The 18,399-nt window shown below is 44.8% G+C and overlaps 1 protein-coding gene across 1 annotated transcript in view; it reads right to left on the minus strand.

Annotated features, from left to right (window-relative positions):
* LOC147679031 (glutathione S-transferase theta-1-like) overlaps window positions 1-18,399 on the minus strand; it is a 69,581-nt gene that overhangs the window by 13,826 nt on the left and 37,356 nt on the right. The window contains exon 4 of the mRNA XM_086942764.1: window positions 13,960-14,136. Within this exon, the coding sequence (XP_086798890.1) occupies window positions 13,960-14,136 (177 nt within the window). The remainder of the gene's footprint in view (window positions 1-13,959; window positions 14,137-18,399) is intronic.

The raw sequence follows: 18,399 nt of genomic DNA on the forward strand, positions 1-18,399 counted from the left end.
TATATGTTAAAGATACTGCAAATGTATGTCTTTGTCGCTTTCCATGTTTAACGCAATAAAAACAAATTAAAAACAAAAGTGGACCCCAAGTAATTTAAGTACCAACTACATTTTACAGGAAGGTACCCCCTCCAGCTCTATGCATTTTATCATTGCTATCAAGTTGTCTAATTGCTTCATTAGCTTGCATTATAGTTACTATTTGTTTCCTGTAACAAACGGTATGTACTTTTGCATTTCACAAGTTTTCGTATCAATGTTATGAATAGGAATAACCTGAATACAATGTGGTATCCACCCCTTTAACCAACTACTCTCTCCCCTCACTGTAAAATTGTTAAAACTAGTTATTCGGTTCTACTTTACAATAAATATAATAAATACTTGAAACCTGTATAATAATTACTATACATAGGTATATATACACACATTTTAAAAAAATGTTGCTCAAAATTCCTGAAGCAAAAAAAGTCAGTCTTTGCTCATTAAAACGAAAACAACCACAATGCTTACGCTTGAGCCATCATTCTGTAGCAAAATGGTGTAAAGGACAACAAGGTGAGGTGGTGTACCAGTCTGGACCTGCCATCTGAGGCACATGGAAAGCCCCTTGATGGATGCAGAACAAATATGCTTTCAGAGCTAGACAGACTGAGCGCCACTGGTGCTTAATTTGTGTAAAAAAACAAAATAAAAGGATAATGTTACTTACCCAGTATGCATCTGTTCTTAGCATGTAGAGCTGTAGTTTCACATGCTTTCCATACTCCTGCCATCTAGTGTTGGGTCCAGATGTTTGCAAGTTGCTTTTCTTGGCAGAAGTCTTTCCGGTCAGGAGGTAAGGTGACTCCTCCTTTCACTTCCAGTGCAGCACCAGTGAAGCACCAACACAGCACCAATGTAGCATCACTCAGCACCACCTGGGCATAACCACAGCACCGCTACTGCATCAGTGCATCACTAGCGCAGCACCACCTGAGCACCAGCGCATCAGTGCAGCACCATCTGAGTAACCTCTCAGCACCAACGTAGTAACACCTCCGCACTAGTGCTGCAGCACCACCTCAGCACCACTGCAGTATCACTTCACTACCAGCGCAGTACCAGTGAAGCATCACCACCTCCTTCTTTCGTCACCACCACAGCACCACCCGAGCAGCAGCACAGCACCACCAGCGCACCACCACCACAGCATCACTCAGCACCAGGGCAGCACCGCCATTGGTGACACTGCAACTTGTAACTGGAACAACAGTTTTGCACCCTGCAATTACTGTTCCCTTCAGTAGTTGGAACTCACTGGTTTTGCAGTGAGAGCCATATTTTTTGCTGTGTTTTATATATTGCAAACTCGCCACAAGGGCAGTGCAGCATTTTATATGGGCACCAGTTACTTTATTCAAGGTATAATATGTGTTTTTTTAAACACACTGTGATTTTGTGTTTTCAAGGCTGTTTTTAAATAGCCTCATGAAGTTAAAATAAAATAACCTCTATTACAAAGTGTGCTATGCCGTAAGGCTTTATAATGTACATTTCTCTTTATTATTTGAAGCTATATGTAGGTAGCTATCTGTAGAACATGTAGGGTAAGCTTTAGAGAGGTGTTTGGGCTATTTATTTTTTTAGGTGTCGGCTAGACAGCATTTGCCCTTGTTCTTCAAAACATGCTGTATCTACTTTATGGGCTTCAGCCCACCCATAGGCTTCCCATTTGCAGGCTCCATCATCGCTCTCATATTCTTCCCCCCATTTGTCCATGGCATGAATATGTCATGCATCTTCCTGGCCTTAGCCGTCCAGAGAGCAGGGACCAAGTACTAGTACCCATCCACACCTCCCATCTTGTGACCATTTCAGGAACTTCTTTTTTGTTTCTGAAAAAGCCGTCCTCAGAAGCGCTTCTGTTTTCACTGGCTCATAGGCTCCAAGTGCCGTTTCAGTAAACCGGGCTGTAAATCATGTTATTTCATCACATTTGCTAAACATTTAAAAACCGAGATCAGCTTGTTTTAAGAGGGCACATCTTTTTACAGATTTTCACAGATAAATACAGACAGAAAACAATGTGTTTTATGCCTGCATTTATTTTTAAAAGTGGATAAATACAGGCAAATGTGCTTCTTTTAAGTGATTCTCTGTGCTGTCTTTCACGAATTGTAGCCCAGCAGCTGCGCAGATGGACAGCAAGAAAAATTAAAAAAACAGGATGAAATTTCTATAAATAATGGCAAATGTCAACATACATTTGTGGTATAATGTTAATATTTAGTGAATGTATTGTTGTGTAATATTTGGCAGCTTAAATAACTAAATTATGACAGAAAGTATGAGTGCGTGTCTATCAGTTAACTAAATATGGAAATGTAGTTTTACAACTTAATTTATACACAAACCATAAAATAAATATGATAAATAAAGAGAAAATGACCCAAAATAAAATTGATAAGTACAGATGGAAATGTAAAAAAATTAAACACCATAAAACCAGGAGCCCAAATTACAACTTGATGTTTACTGTAACACACACTACCAGAATTCACCCGCACTAATTTCAAAACCACTCAGCATAATTACACTATGCATAATACCACTCACCACAACACGATTCTTCAAATTAACACTCTACTCACCACAACATAAATACACCCCCAAAAAAAACAATCTATACCACATATCAACAATCCACAAACACTGCAGCGCTAGGTGGAGCACGTCCAAGATGGCCGCACTGAAGTGAGGCTCTTGCTGCCCGGCGGCATAATCCGACCCGATATCCAGCCCACAAGCACAAGAATCAACACTAGAAATGTGCTGAGTCCCTTTGATACCTTCTACCTCCTATTGATGCCCTTTCAACGTGATCAAGACCACCTCAGCCGCGGTGCCGCTCACGGGTCTGGCAACACAGAATTCACAGGGTAAACTGCTGGAAAGGAATTGAGCATACACAGTTAATTGAGCCCCCCGGCGCACACGCGGTAACTAGACCGCTTCGGAAGAATTGCTGATAAGGAGATGCACACCGCCCCACAAGTAAGGCTGGTGACCAACCCCCCCCCCCCCCTCCCTCCCCCCCCACACTGCACACACTTTCATGCTTCAGGATATCACAGGAACGGCTTGCTGGGGTAGTGAGACTGGGTCGGGAGACAAGGATGGACACACCTACGCAGGACCGCGACCGCAGCCATCTTACGGAGTGCCGTGACTCCCGAAAAAGAAGAGGATAGCTTGGCTTCTGATGCAGGGGAGCGGAGGAGCATTTATTTTCTCTTTATATATCTGTATACGCAGCAAACAGATGCTGGTGGTGATATTCAGTAAGGTAGGGGCTCAGTACAATCTGAGGGCTCCATTTGTTATTGCAGTGCAAACGCCTGAAAATGAACGAATAAGTTGTTCAATTCCCCCGAGTTCACCACAGTTTAAATGCTCCAAATAGAAATAGGCCTGGGGGCTGCTGCACCTGCATTGTAAAGGGTCATCCTGTACTTCATATAGTGCCTATCCCCAGCACCTCATTCCTATCGAGGGAACTATCCTGCTGCAGCCCAGTTGAGACAACTACTGTTTGGGGCTTGAAACAGTAAAGTGAAGAGCCCATCTGGCTTGGCAAATGCAGCGTGCATGTTCTCTACATACTGGAGGATTGTGCACACAGTGGCTCCCAGAATTAATGCCTGGATAAAGTGGATAGGATGCACGCAAATACACTGGCTGGAGTGAACATAGTGGCGTGGCACCGGTACACTTAATCCTTGCTGCTTTGAGCACAATTTCTAACCTCAAGACCGCGATCACTGCAGATTTCTGGCCCCCCTCAGTTCCGGTGAGACAGGTTTGCGACGGCAGGTAAAGACATCATACCTCTCTGGCAGAGTCAACAGTAGGAACAGGACAGTGCTTTTTACTCTAAGGCAGGAAAAGTCTGTTTCATACACAACAAAAAACCAACAAACAACTCAATACACGCACCTTTTGATCGGTCTGGACACAGCAGCACTACGCTGGACCTATCATGTAGAAAACAGACGGCAAGCAGTCAAAATCGCCCTTCGAAGCCGGAAAAACCACCATGTGTTCAAGTGCCGATGAACCAGACTAAGAAGGTACAGAACGTGCACAAGAACCAGCAACTTCCCAGGAGGATGATGTTAAAAGTCCACTGCTCACAATGCAGGGCAGCCTCATCTCCATAGAGACCAAAATGGACTCAATGACAACTTGAAGGGATTCCATTGTTCATAAACTAGACGAGCATGGAGAGCAGACAGTGGAGGCAAAGAGGCGCATATCAGTCAATGAAGATATCACAACTCAAATGAAAAAAACAATTGCCCAAATGAATAAGACCCTTAAAGTAATAGCTGCAAAAAAATGAGGATTTAGAAGCGCGCAGTAGGCATAACAATACTAGCATCATTGGAATGCCAGAAAGTACAAATCCTTGTCTAATGTAAGAATTCATTGAACTCCTGCTGCGCGAAAGATTTGGTGCTTAAGGCGGTTCGCTGCAAATGACAAACGAAACAGAACATCCTTCATTGGGCCCTAGACCTCCCCCAGGAAGCAATCCACAACAGATTATTGCACGCTTACTTAATTTTCGAGAACGTGATATGGATTTGAAACATGCCTGGGAAAAAAAGACATCTGAACTTTGAAGACAATGAATTGACCATATACCCTGACTTCACAGCTGCAGTGCAGGAGGCGAGATGCAAATTCATTTCAGTCAAGCAAAAACTGCAACAGGCACAAATTGACTATGCTTTTATGTATCCAGCACATTTGCGAGTTACGCAACAGGGCAAACAACACTTCTTTATCAACACACAACAGGTGGAAGACTTCATTAAACATTTTAAGCAACCAACCTCTCCTCGCGCAACACAGGAAACCCCATCCAGATCAAGGTCTCCCACATCAGACTAAGCTTTAAGGTAAAAGCCCGAACCTTCGGCACCATCATCGGGCTGCAGAGGTGGTGGAATACTCTTGCCACACCTATTAACAAGGAGGACTGTCACTTCGCCTGAAGATTGCCTGCCAGACTGAGTGTTCCAGTGTATACATTGTTGGGAAGACATTGCTAAGGGGCTGTACTCAGATAAGTGGATTGGGTGGTAGGGAGGTGGAGGGAGAAAAGGTAATGAAGGGAATGGGACAATAACAAAAACTATACTGGGCAACCCTCTTCCCCCTCCCAGATTAGGGTTGTACACTCCATCAAAAGGTGGGGAAGAGAGAACCTCGTATGCCCTCTGTTGTACTCCCAAGGGCGATCCCCCATATAATTTGGGTCTTTCAATAGTTGCGTACTGGGTCATGTTGTTTGGGAGGTTGGTGGGCAGAGAAATACCAGCATAATTGTGTTGCTGTTGTGGGGGGATGGGGAATGTTGTTTCATATACAAGTAAGATATTCTACAGGCTGGGTAGATTTTTTGATACATGCACAAAAGGACATAGACAGCGGTAGGTCTGGAAAATTCTGTAGCACTCAAGTGATGCTTACTTCATGGCTCAGGACACCAAAACAATGAAAATACCAATATTGACATGGAATGTCAGGGGTCTGGGAGACCCACGTAAACGTAGACAAATATGGGCATATCTAGATAGGCATCATATACACATTGCCATGCTTCAGAAAACACACTTCGATCCGAGACACCCCCATGTTTGCTAGCAAATGGGCTGCACATAGAGTGTTTGCCTCAGATTCCGGGGGCACAGCAATTCTTATTAAAAAAAAACCTCTCCAATAATTCCAGATGGAGTGAACTATGACTCGAAAGGTAGAAACATGCATTGAGTGGAGTAGATTGGGATCGCACTCTGCAACTTTGGTGTGCTGCTATGTCCCAAATGTGGATGACCCAGAATTTTACACTACAATTTGGGGAAAAAATTCTTGAACTAGGCTCTACACATGTAATATGGGGAGCAGATTTCAACACAGTATTAAACACCGTCAATGATCGATCTAACCCTCTCCCACACCATTAGACCAAGACCCACGTTATATTGTCTGATATGTTTGCTGACAATGGCCTTTTGGATTCATGGAGGTATATTCACCCTGAGAAAAAGGAGGGAACATACTACACAGAGATGCATTCAACATTGGCCAGGCTGGACTTTTGGGTGGTGACCAGTGGTGTTGGGCCATGGATAGTTAAGGCAGAACATCTAGCCAAGACATACCCTGACCGTGCACCGGTCTGCTTGACAATGTCCCGGCCGGCACTGAATACGACCCCTAGGAGCTGGAAACTCACTCCAGAAGCATTGTTAGACACAGCTTTCCAGTCCGAATTGGGACAAGAAATCACAGACTTTTTTCAAGGAAATGTGGGCTGAGTCAAACATAGAGGCACAGTATGGGAGGCCTTCAATGCCACAATGTCACAATGCGAGGTTTCTGCATAGCCACGAGCTTCGGAATATTGCAAGACATAAGACAATATTTGCGGCGCTTAGAAGGAGAGTTCAAGATACTGGAAGGTGAGATGGAGAATGATGTAAACGGCACCCTCAAGCAAACTAACTTTCACAACACAAGTAAAAAAAACTTTCAAACGCCAATCGCTCTAACTCTCGGGAATGTGAGACCTATTGCATTTCCAATGCTTTTTTTACTCGGACAACCACAGATAAAGAGCTATTCAACCACACGAAGAAGGGGTTTGTGGAGTTCCTAGGTTCTCTGGCCATCCAAGTGTTGTTTGCTGTGTAAAGTCATCAGCTCGGTTTTAACTCTGTTCAATTTAAGTGAGCAGTTAGCCATCCACCGTGCAACGCTCTCTAGACAGTATGGCAGTTGTGAACCTGTCCCTGGGGAACGAGAGGGAGCCAGTTGGGTGTCATCAGCATAGAAGGCAATCAACACTCCAAATTCCTGGACGATGTCTGCCAATGGGTGCTGATAAATGTTAAACAGTGTGGGGCTCCATGTAGAGCCCTGCAGAACCCCACACTTCAAATGGAAGACATCTGAATAGCAGGGGATTGGCAAATGTTAAAGGATCTTTGTTTTCCAAATGAGGAAAGCTGGTTCAAAGCACCATTTTTCAATCCCATTTCACTCGTCCTGAGCTCTGGAGTATTATGGTCAACTGTGGCGAACGCTGCACTGAGGTCGAGAAGTATAATGGTCTTGGAACCTCCTTTGTTCAGCAGTATTTTCAACTCCTTTATTGCTAATAATGCAGATTACATACTATATTGAGGATGGAAACTGGTATGAGTGGAGTTAAGAAGAGATCCTCCTCAAGGAATAGAAAAAGGATTTGATTGATATGTTTTTCTAGTATCTTCATTTTGGCTGGAAGCAAGGAGATAGATCTGTAGTTGCCGGGACATGCTTGGTCAAGGCTGGATTTCTTTAGCAGAGGCCTGAACACTTCAGGTTTCCAAGCTTAGGGAACTATTCCAGTGGAAAGGGATAGATTCAAGAGATCCAAAAGTGTGGGAAAATCTTTTGTGCTCCTTGTAGCAGGTGTAGTGATGCCGGGTCTAAAGGGGATCCTGATTTAACTTAACTAAATTATTATTATTATTATTACTGAGTTTATACAGTGCCTGGTTACACTAGCCAGTGTGTCCCCGCGCTATTCAGTGGCCTAGGAAACCCCCCAATACAGCTCACAAACTAATGCAGTTAATCTTTTGGGAACAGATGTGTTTTAAGTTCTCTGCGGAAGACTTTTTCGGATGGCTCCATCCGGAGTCTAAGAGAAAGAGCATTCCAACTCCGAACCGCCAAAAGGCGGAAGGATCTGCCACCCATCCTGGCCCTAGTGGTCTTTGGAATACACATCAATCCAGCACCCTCAGACTGCAAAAGCTGTGTGTGTTTGTACAATGTGAGCAGGTTCTGAAAGAAACTGGGGCCAGTCCCATGGGCGATCCTTGAAGAGACTCCATTGTGGCAGGAGGAGGAAGTTTGAGATACAGGTCCTCTCCTTGTACAAAGCAGGTGTATCCTGCGGGAAATACGAGGCTTTTTTTGTCTGCTGTAAATAACAAAGACTTTATCTTGGAAGTACGCTGCAAGATCAATGCAGTGCGCTACTGTGGGGGTAGGCAACGTATTTTCAGCTTTTGGAGTGGTAAGCTACTTACCATACACTACTAGTACTGCAGCTAGGGTGTGTGCACACACAAAAATACCAATGCTGGCGCTACTACTGCATTTAATGTGCACACAGTACTTACTACAGGACAACACAAAACTCAGTATGGCACCCAGATTATGCAAACACAATCTCTTATTACAGTAGCCAGAGTAAACACACACAGCAGCCAGAACTGACCACTCACACATTCCAGCTATGGCTGCTACTATCAGCCCATCAACCTTCCTGCTGACGTCCAAAAGCCCCGAAGGCAGGGAGAATGCAACGCAATACCAGCTGTAGACTGTTACCAATAAATACAACACAGTGGGCTCCACACGCAATGCTTCACGGGCATTTCTCGGGCTGTGTATGGTATTTTCCAGAGCATGACACCATACACGCTCACTGCTTACTGCCAGCATGATGTGATTGTGAACGAGGGACACTGCTTTACAACAGATCCCAGAACACAACAATCTGCTAAAGGAACGACTACACCAACAGCTCAGTCAAACTCTGCACATATAGATAGGAATGATTCAGAAAGGGGGTGGTGATGAACAGAGTGTCTGAATTAGGCAGACCACTCTTACCCAGTCCAAAGATCAGGGCTTGATCCATCACCGTTTTTCAGCTCACTGCACCATCCCAGCTCAGAACTTGGCTATATGCAAATTAGTCTGACCCTGGCCCAGTGCATCATGGGAACAGGGCAGACCAAACTACCAAGCCAATTCTTATACTGGGAAGGAAACAAGCTACCGGGGACCGGCTTCTGGCATTTCAGCCGTCTTCGGCCCGGCTTGCTTGAATCAAGCAAGCCGGGCTGAAGACGGCTGAAATGCCAGAAACCGGTCCCCGGTAGCTTGTCTCCTTTCTGGTGAAGAATTGGCTTGGTAGTTTAGTCTGCCCTGTTCCCATGATGCACTGGGCCAGGGACAGACTGATTTGCATATAGCCAGGTTCTGAGCTGGGATGGTGCAGTGAGATAAATAACGGTGATGGATCAAGCCCTGATCTTTGGACTGGGTAAGAGTGGTCTGCTTAATTCAGACACTCTGTTCATCACCACCCCCTTTTCTGAATCTTTTTTGGCCACTATAGGTGTGGCAGGGTATACTCAGACATGAGTCCCGTTCTCACTGCACCATCAGGATTCAAGCAAGCCGGGCCGAAGACGGCTGAAATGCCAGAAACCGGTCCCCGGTAGCTTGTCTCCTTTCTGGTGAAGAATTGGCTTGGTAGTTTAGTCTGCCCTGTTCCCATGATGCACTGGGCCAGGGACAGACTGATTTGCATATAGCCAGGTTCTGAGCTGGGATGGTGCAGTGAGATAAATAACGGTGATGGATCAAGCCCTGATCTTTGGACTGGGTAAGAGTGGTCTGCTTAATTCAGACACTCTGTTCATCACCACCCCCTTTTCTGAACATACAGATAGGAAGGCAAGCAGTGTCCCTCAAGGTTTCAAGGCACTGGGGGCCGACGGGGAGAATAAGTGAGCAATTGCCCAGAGTCACATGATGCTAAGATGCTGCCGGAGATCGAACCAGGAGCCTGCAATCCGGAGTCAGCCACTTTGGCCACTGTGCCACACCTCTCCCACATGAACGAGAGAAACCAATATGGGTGGCGAGACAGCAACTTGAAAGCGCAGATGTGCACACAAACATTTCACGAAAGAGCAGCACGGCATAAGGAGGTGGGGAGGGGAGAGAAGCATACAAGAGAGCTGGAAACAAGCACCCTCATGTAATGCTTCATGGAAAAGGAAAAAGTAGCACCCTGAAAGTGAGAAGCCCTAACAGAATAGGAGCAGCTGAACAGATATATAGTAAAGAGGCTAGGCTCCACACCAGGAATGAACACAGGCAGGAGGGGCTAATACAACTAAAGCCTGCCAATAGATAGAAAGAAAACATAAATGACAAACGTCAAAGCCAATTGTAAGCAATGGGCGGAATACATTCCAAGTTCATCTTTCAGAATGCCCTCAATTAGTCCGCCACAACCAGATAGCTGTGCTATCTGGTAGAGACCTTGACCCAAAAGGGCCTAGCACTGGACGGGAATGACTGTAGAATTAAAAGGAGTTGTACAAAGATTTTGCCAAATGGTATTTCAAGGCCACGCAGCTGCATTTAACCAGTCTGAGCAATTTCACAATGTATGCCAGTGCACTTTGAGAGTTGCATCGATATCCAAACACAAACGAGCCAATAGATCTGCATCTTACAAAATCTGTCAAGACAACTCCGAGTTCCTATTTATTGACATGAACTCTGAGCATGGCCTTCACTTAGGCTTCATTAGGGTTTGAGTCGGAATGTTTTATTCCATACTTTTACAAGATGGGTATACAATAATATCTGGAGGAATAAAAACAAGAGTTATTACCAAAATCAGCACAAGAAAAAGGTTACTTATCATGGAAACTTATGTGTATAGATAGTAGTGTCATAGATTCACATACTGGGCTTAGACATTTGCAAGTTGTCCGTGTTCTAAGAAGTCTTTTGAGTCCCAAGTTGTAGTACTTCTCCCTTAGTTAGCATTGTGTACGGGCCTGAAATCCATGCTAGAATCTCTCTGCGCAGTGGGTGTGAGTAGTATAGAATGGTGACTGAACACTATATGATGCATGTGTGTGCTGCATGGAGAGGGTCATAACTTATGGAAAAAAGATCTGTCAACAGAGCCATAAGTGCCCTAGGAGGAGGGTGGGCACATATGAATCTACGGTTTAGTATACAAGGGAACCCAAAATAATGGCCAAGGACCATGGGTTAGACTACTTATTTTTATGTTACAAAGGTCCTAGCTTTTAAGATATCTAACGGATTGATTATCACAGGCTAAAAATAAAGGCTGTGTTTTTTCTTCAGTGTCCAGCCGGACCTAGAAGTATTTATTTCAAAAATAGTAGGAATAGGTAGAATAAAGCGAAAACAATTCGCACATGAAAAACTGGGCACAAGCCTGTACCAAGTCAAAGGAAAACAATACAAAGAAAAGACAGAGAATTCACAGGCAAACAAGGAGAACAGGGTGGCTTATAATACAATGCAAGAAATTCTTGAATAAGCACAATCCCACAGTGACTGCCGAGAAAGTTAAAAATCATACAACAAGCAGTACTGCAAAACAGTCGACGAACGTTTCGATCCCTATCTCCAATAATACAGTGGGATCATCTTCAGGACTAGAGTTTGACTTTGCCTGATTAGTCAAGTGAGCCACGAGCTGAGCTGGGTGGGCCAGTCGTGGTTGAACAAGACTTCAATGTTAAACAGTTCCGGTATATGGTTGGTGCCGGGAGTCGATTCAGTGGAATCGAAATGAAGATAAGGGCCTGCCAAAACCAGGTCGGGTAGAGTGTGACCGATGGAGCCTAGTAATGAGCATGGGCTCGATGCGGGACTTCAGTTGGAAGTGATAGCCGTGACCGGGGGTCTGTTCCACATAAGGCGCTCGATAATACGGGCCTTTTCCATGCGAGTCTTAATTTACTCGTAGAGGGGCCTCGATGGGATCCCGTCTTAGGTAGCACGGTGGCTGGAGCATATGAATCTACAGCACTACACCCTATGGACAGTTGCTTACAGGGTAACATTTTCCTTTCATAGCATGTGCTGGTAGAGATACACATGCTCTGCATAGACTGTAGAGCAGTCCCATCCTATAAGCGGTTGTCGGCGTGTGGATGAAGCAGATGTCTGGAATAAGATCCTAGTACTGTCTGGCCAACCATTGCCTGTTGTCTGCAGCCATGGCCCATGGAGGGAGTTTCGGTGGGGCGGAGATTTGGGGCGGAGAGGTGGGGCGGAGAGGCGGGGCGGGGGAGGGGCAGGGTGGGGGATGCTAAAAACCAGAGTATGGATAATTGATGGTAAGTAAACAATTTAATAAATAAAACAAATTTCGTTGCGCGCCTTGCAACACATTTTGCGATGCACGGCGCGCAACGAAATTCATTTTATTTATTAAATTGTTTACTTACCTTCAATTATCCATACTCCGGTTTTTAGCACCCCCACCCTGCCTCTCCCCCGCCCCACCGAAACTCCCTCCACAGGCCTTGGCTGGTTGTCTGACTAAAACATCCACACAATAGTGCTTTGGAAATGTGTGCGGAGTTGACCATATATAGCCACTTTTTGTATGTCGGCTAGGGGAAGGCTCCCTAAGAAGGCCATGATTGCAGATTGTGTTTGAGTAGAGTGAGCCCTAGGGGTAACAGGGAGGGTGTCTAGGCTCTGTGATTGCAGGTCTGTATACATTTAACTATGCATCTAACAATCTCTGCATAAGATGTGGGTTGTGAGGCTTTGCAAAGGCCACATAAGTTTGTCTGCCTTGCAAAATTGTTTAATTCTGTTAATGTAGTACATGAGAGCAAGCTTAACATCTAGAGTGCTCTTTCCACTAAGGTGCCTGATTGGGGAGCCTGTTATGTACAATATTAAGTTCCACACTGGCAGTAGCAGAACACCCGTAGTAAAGACTCTTGAGGCCTTTCATGAACACCTTGATTACAGAGATGTGGAAGGAGGAGACATGCTCCCTTATTTGCATGTATGCGGCCACAGCCGCTGAGTGAAGTCGTACTGAAGCGTATGCTAGGCCCAACTTCTGGACAAGGAGCAGGGAGCGGATGAGGTCTTGTACTCCAGATCTTAGATGGTCTATCTTTTTTGTGATGCAGTAGTGAACAATGCTTTCAACTTCAAAGCATTAGCTGCCCATTTGGTCGGTCTAACAGACCCACACAGGATATATATGCATTCATGGTTGGAGGCCCAAAGTAACCAAATGTTAAGCCCTCAGGTGCCAGATTGCTAGATTGAGTTGCTTGGGCTATGGTGCCTGACCTGGTGACCATGTCTTGCCTGTTTGGAAGCTTTTGTCTGGGGCTAATCGACTCTCTAGTAGGGCTTAATGTCATGGCTGCCTGGCCCAGGTGGAATAGGGTTTGATGCATCTTCCACGCCACAGGTGGAAGTAGCGGGAGAGGCTGAAAAGCATATAGAAATATCCTAGACCGGGTTGATTCATATTGCTTTACCCATGAACGTCCGTACCGAAGGGTCTTCTTGGACTAGAAGGTAAGGCTGTCCTCGCATGCAGTGTCATCAGGGGAGAGGAAGACATTGAAGGCCTGTGGGTGGTCAGTCCACGGACATTTGGAGAGGCACTGGAGGCAATACTGAAAGGGTGCCCTTTCCATCACCGTTCGTATAGTCTTGGTGACAAAGTCCTCGAGACAAGGGGTACAAAGCCACGAAGAATGTCCAAGGGTGAGACGACGAAGAAGGCCGATGTCTGCTGATTGTCGCTTTGAAAAAACCAAAACAATCACCAAGTAGGTTTCTTCCGGTGGTCTCGGAGTCAAAAGTTGAATGAATGAGCCCAACAGAAAGAGAAGCAGGTGACGAACACAGAGCCCTGCCCGAAAACGATGCTGGGAAAAAAATAACCAACTAATATGGAGTTGATGCCCATGTGCATTCCCAACTAGCGGAGGAGTCACTAACACCGCTTGACTCAAAAGTCTTCTTCAAATACAAGAGACTTGCAAACACTAGATGGCAGGAATATGCCGAACAGGTGCATCTACAGCAACACATCCTATGAACATATAATTTTGAACAACAGGTGTTCTTTTTTGCTGCAATCCCTTCTTTCTTTGAAGCTTATTCACAGAGTTCAACAATGTTGTTTTTCCATAAGGGTAAAATGCCAGTTATCTGGTGGGCCAGGCTTTCCTTTCCAAGTTCAACTTCATACCTCCACATCCCTCTCTTCCTTCTCTATCCATCTGTCTGACTCACCTGCATGAGCTCCACGATGGCCACGAGGTCAGCCAAGGAGATCTCGTTCCCAACGATGAAGGGCTTGTCCTGCAGGAACTTCTGCTCAAACTGATCCAGGACGGTGTGCAGTTCCTTCAAGGCAGCTTCCATCTTCTCAGGTTCCATTTCTTTACCCAGAATTAACGGTGTCAGGCACTGCAGAAAGAACAGAACTTCATTACCTGAATGATTTATTGAGCTGGAGAAGGGACTCCATTTTGTAGACTGATAAAAAGATTGAGTTACTGATTCCCCCTCAAGACAACAGATAAGCAAATACAAAGAATGAGCAGGATGAGACCCATTGCTACAGAAGGAAAGGCCTACCCCAGCAGAGGAAGAGTGTGGGCTAGAATCTATCGCTGCAGTGAAAGAGGGAGACACTGTGGCACATCGCTTATAGGGAGGATGACGCTGCTACCTACCACTGTTGGGGAGCAGGGTGCAGGCCTCTGCTGCGGAGAACTGGGAGGAGTACTGCGGGGGGATCAGTGATGAGAGTTCCATCTCTGTTCAAAGGCTTGAGGTGTGGTGAAGGGGAGTTCTCCATTACTCTACAGGAAGTGAGGATATGGCCCACGGTTACTAAGGAAGGTGGGGCTGCATGTGAGCAGAGATAAGGAAGAGGAAGGCCATGGCCCTCGCTACAGCTACCCATTGCCAAGTGAGGGATCCTACGATTCATAGAAATTCTGAAAGTAGAACACCCTCTTTTGCAAAACAATTATATTTAAACAAAAAAACGAGTTTTTCTTCAAACTAATGTTACTAATTTTTTCTGTGCAAAGTCTCATACGTCCAGAAATTTTTACTATTTAGATTTTTTTAATGCATTTGTTAAATAACAATCCTGGATTTCTGGAGTAGATCCTAATGCACAGTTTGGTACACAAGGGTTGAGCCATCTTAAAACACTAATAAATTACAGTCCATCTCAGGTGAGTGAGTAAAGTAGATTAATATTAATTGTTGAGGAAGAGATGGTATATTCCACTTCTGATAGAGGATAGAAGATTACAAACTGCATCTGCAATAGATGAGCGGCTACAGCCAACTAATGCTGGGTATGAGAGGCTCAAACCTAACCCAGCTAATGAAGCAAACACCTCTTCGCCTTCAAATATCTCCAAAGGCTTTTTAGGGAAAGCATTTATCAAAACTGAAAGCAAGCTTTGGCCTGGTTAACAATGGCAGTCGAGCCAATGAGAAGCCAGAAACTGAAACAGAAAAGTAACATCCTGGTCATAATCTTGCTCCTCCCTGCAGCCCTGAATGCATTCTAGCTTTTCTCTAATACAAGGGAGAGTGGGAAAAAGCTCTTATGCGCTAAAGTACCCACCCTCTCGGCTGCAACAAATGGACATTTTTGCCTCAAAATGAAGCAAAAGAAAATTCTATATGCAAATATGTTTTATAAGAGAACTATTGGCACCCCCACCTCGCTACTGAACACGACGTCTAAGGTTTTGCCTAAGGGATTGAACCAGGAATTCAGTGGACACCGACTACTTCCACCTTCTCCCAGGGACACTGTGGTTGAGGGATTCAGGAGTTCAGAGATCACCCTCTAAGGCACAGGTCTTCAATCTGTGGGGCGCGACCCCCAGGGGGATCGTAGAGTCCTGGGAAGGCCTCACTTCTGTCTGGAATTTAAAACTTGCTCTTACTTTTGAAAACCCGGACGCAGTCGTTCAAATGCTGCAGCTGTAGTTAATTGTCTTCTGTGATGTGAAACGAAGTGGCTGGGCCTGAAACAAACCTTCGTTCCAGAGTGCCTGCTAACTTGAATGAAATGATAATGTGTGTATTGAGGAAATCTGCAAATGTAAATGGTGCTTGGGAGCGCTTCTGCCTTTAAGTGCTTTGTGATGGCAAAGATTTTTTTTGTAAGTGGTAGTATGAAGACTTTCAACTGGGCTGTGAAGTGCATGCTTTTAATTGCACCGTCCCTCTGAGGAGGTGTTAAAGGGACAGGTATGCAACAAAAAAGAATGCATTACTTATATTCTGGTATTACTAAAATCTACACTTCGGAAGCTCCATATATCCTAAAACTATTTGCACAGTTTGTAGCAGTCTACTTTATAATGTATGTAATACAAGAATAAAATAATGACTTACACTTTCACAGTACTTTTTGTCCCAGGCTGTGACATTGTAGCACTAAAAATCCCCAAGTCACTATTCCCCAATGCACCAACTAAATTTAGGGACAGATTTACAACAAACGGACGCATCTGCATATGTGCGTCAATTTCCTTGCGCCAGCGCAAAATGTCCTTCTGCCACCACGAATGCGTTGTATTTACAATACAGTGCTCCATGGCACAAGGATTAACAGATGCGTCAGAAATACTGATGCATCTGTTGGCACAAAAGTGACGCATCGCTGGAGTTGCTCATGAAAGTCTCACAACTCCAGCAATGTGCCACAACAGATAGGTGAGTCTCACACAAAAAGCCCTGCGTCATTCCTTACGCCTGGTCTGAGCAGGCATAGGGATTTTAAAGCAGTGAAGTCGTAGAGTGACGCAGTAAAATGTTGTAAATTTCACTACGTTAGTTCTACATGGCTTTTTGCGTGGGAACGCCTAGCCTGCATATAATGTGACGCAAGGCTTTACAATGTGACGCATCTCCCTAGATGCATCACATTGTAAATTGGCCCAATTGTTTGTGCCGTCGTTGCATCAAAAAAGTGATGCAATGGCCTCGCAAGTAGGCACACAGGGCTTGTAAATGTGCCCCAACATTCTGTGGCTTTCTGATTACACAGACCTCTGCAGTGCATTAATTAAAGAGGATTCCTAATGTACTACAGTGCATTTCCTACTCATTAACAACTTTAAAAAAAAATATTTTTCATTTAAGCTACCACTTATTTTATATGTAGCTATCTGATGGTGAAAGGACCGAAAAAACTAGGAAAATATTTTGGGGCTGATTTATGAGTGGCTTGAACCGCTGGAGAATCATTTTTTTAAAACCCCGGCAGCACAAGTGTCGCAATCGTTTCTATGAGGCGTCGCAAAGTCACCCTGCATGGCTATGAGTGCCCTCATACATATGGAGTAAGCGCTGCCTTGCCTTAATCTGTCAAGTAGGAGTTCCATGGGCGTTGCGGTGAGTGTTCCCACTCAACAACCATGGATTTTGACATTGCCCCAGATTTACCAAACCATGTAAACCTGGGGCAGCGCCAAAACCATATGCCTCCCCACAGCAGGCGTAATGAGGAAAAATGTTTTCCTTGTATTTTTTCCTCTTTCCATGTGTGCTGCATTCTGCAACTCACATAGAAAGAGGAAAACCCCTCTCAGGGCACCTTCCTGCACAACAAAAATCCTGCCTACATTGGCGCTAGGCAGCAATTTGTGCGTCAACGCAGGGGGAAAGGATAGGAATGCACCATATTTCATAAATACTGTGCAATCCTGACCTTTCATATTGTCATAGGGCAATGCAGCAAGAAGACTTGCGGCGCTGCCCTAGGCAAATTCCTCATACATGAGGTCCTTTGTTTTTAGCTACACCTCTGACCACACTCCCACGCTCACCGATCTTTCATTTGATAAACAATGTTTAATATTATTTCCCCACTGCAAAAAATGATTTGCTGTCGGAATTGGGGGTGTTTATGGTTGTAGATAGTTGTCAATGTTGAGGAGTACCAAGTTCTAGACATTTTTGTCAAGAGGGGGTCCCTACGCCTAAAACATTTTGACAGGGGGGTCTCGGCATCAAAAAGTTTGAAGACCTCTGCTCTAAGCTGTTGTATTCAAAGAAAGTAAACCAGTGAACCAATGCCGTTTGCTGTAGCCCTTAGCATAAATTATTGAGAGACACCCAGGCCTTCAAAAGGATGCCAAATAAAGGAATGCTCATTTGTTTGCTGGTTTGAATTCTTGGCGATACCTTTCATTAGCACTCTCATCCAAAGGCACACTGGGATTAAGTCCCATATGTAGCCACTTGTGCTACTAGAGTATCTTTCCCCGTACCATCACAGCAACTACCAGTTCTTCTCTAGAGGTTCCTCAAAACAACCTAGTCTAGGTCTTGGAAGGGATTAAGATCCACAAGTCCATATGCACCCAAAAAAGTTTGCTTTACGGACTCGAGGGCAATGAGACAAGATTCACAGCATTGCATTCAGCATAGGATTAACGAGGCTGAAGCCTGCTCTCACTCTCCCACCTAGATGTCGATCCTGGGAATTCATTGGCCACGTAGATAACAAGAGGGCATTTCTGCTTCCTAGGTCGCACACCTTTTCATCCCTCGGCATACAAATTGTGGGGCACAATGCTCGCTCTATTTATTGCATCTGCTTTGCTGCTTCCATATATGCCCTGTGGCCACATATTACACACGAAAACTTCAGCTGGTCCTTTAGGACTGTATATTTAGTTTTTGTTT

Source organism: Lissotriton vulgaris, chromosome 11 (assembly GCF_964263255.1).
Source record: "Lissotriton vulgaris chromosome 11, aLisVul1.2, whole genome shotgun sequence".
In the NCBI taxonomy this organism is placed as follows: domain Eukaryota; kingdom Metazoa; phylum Chordata; class Amphibia; order Caudata; family Salamandridae; genus Lissotriton; species Lissotriton vulgaris.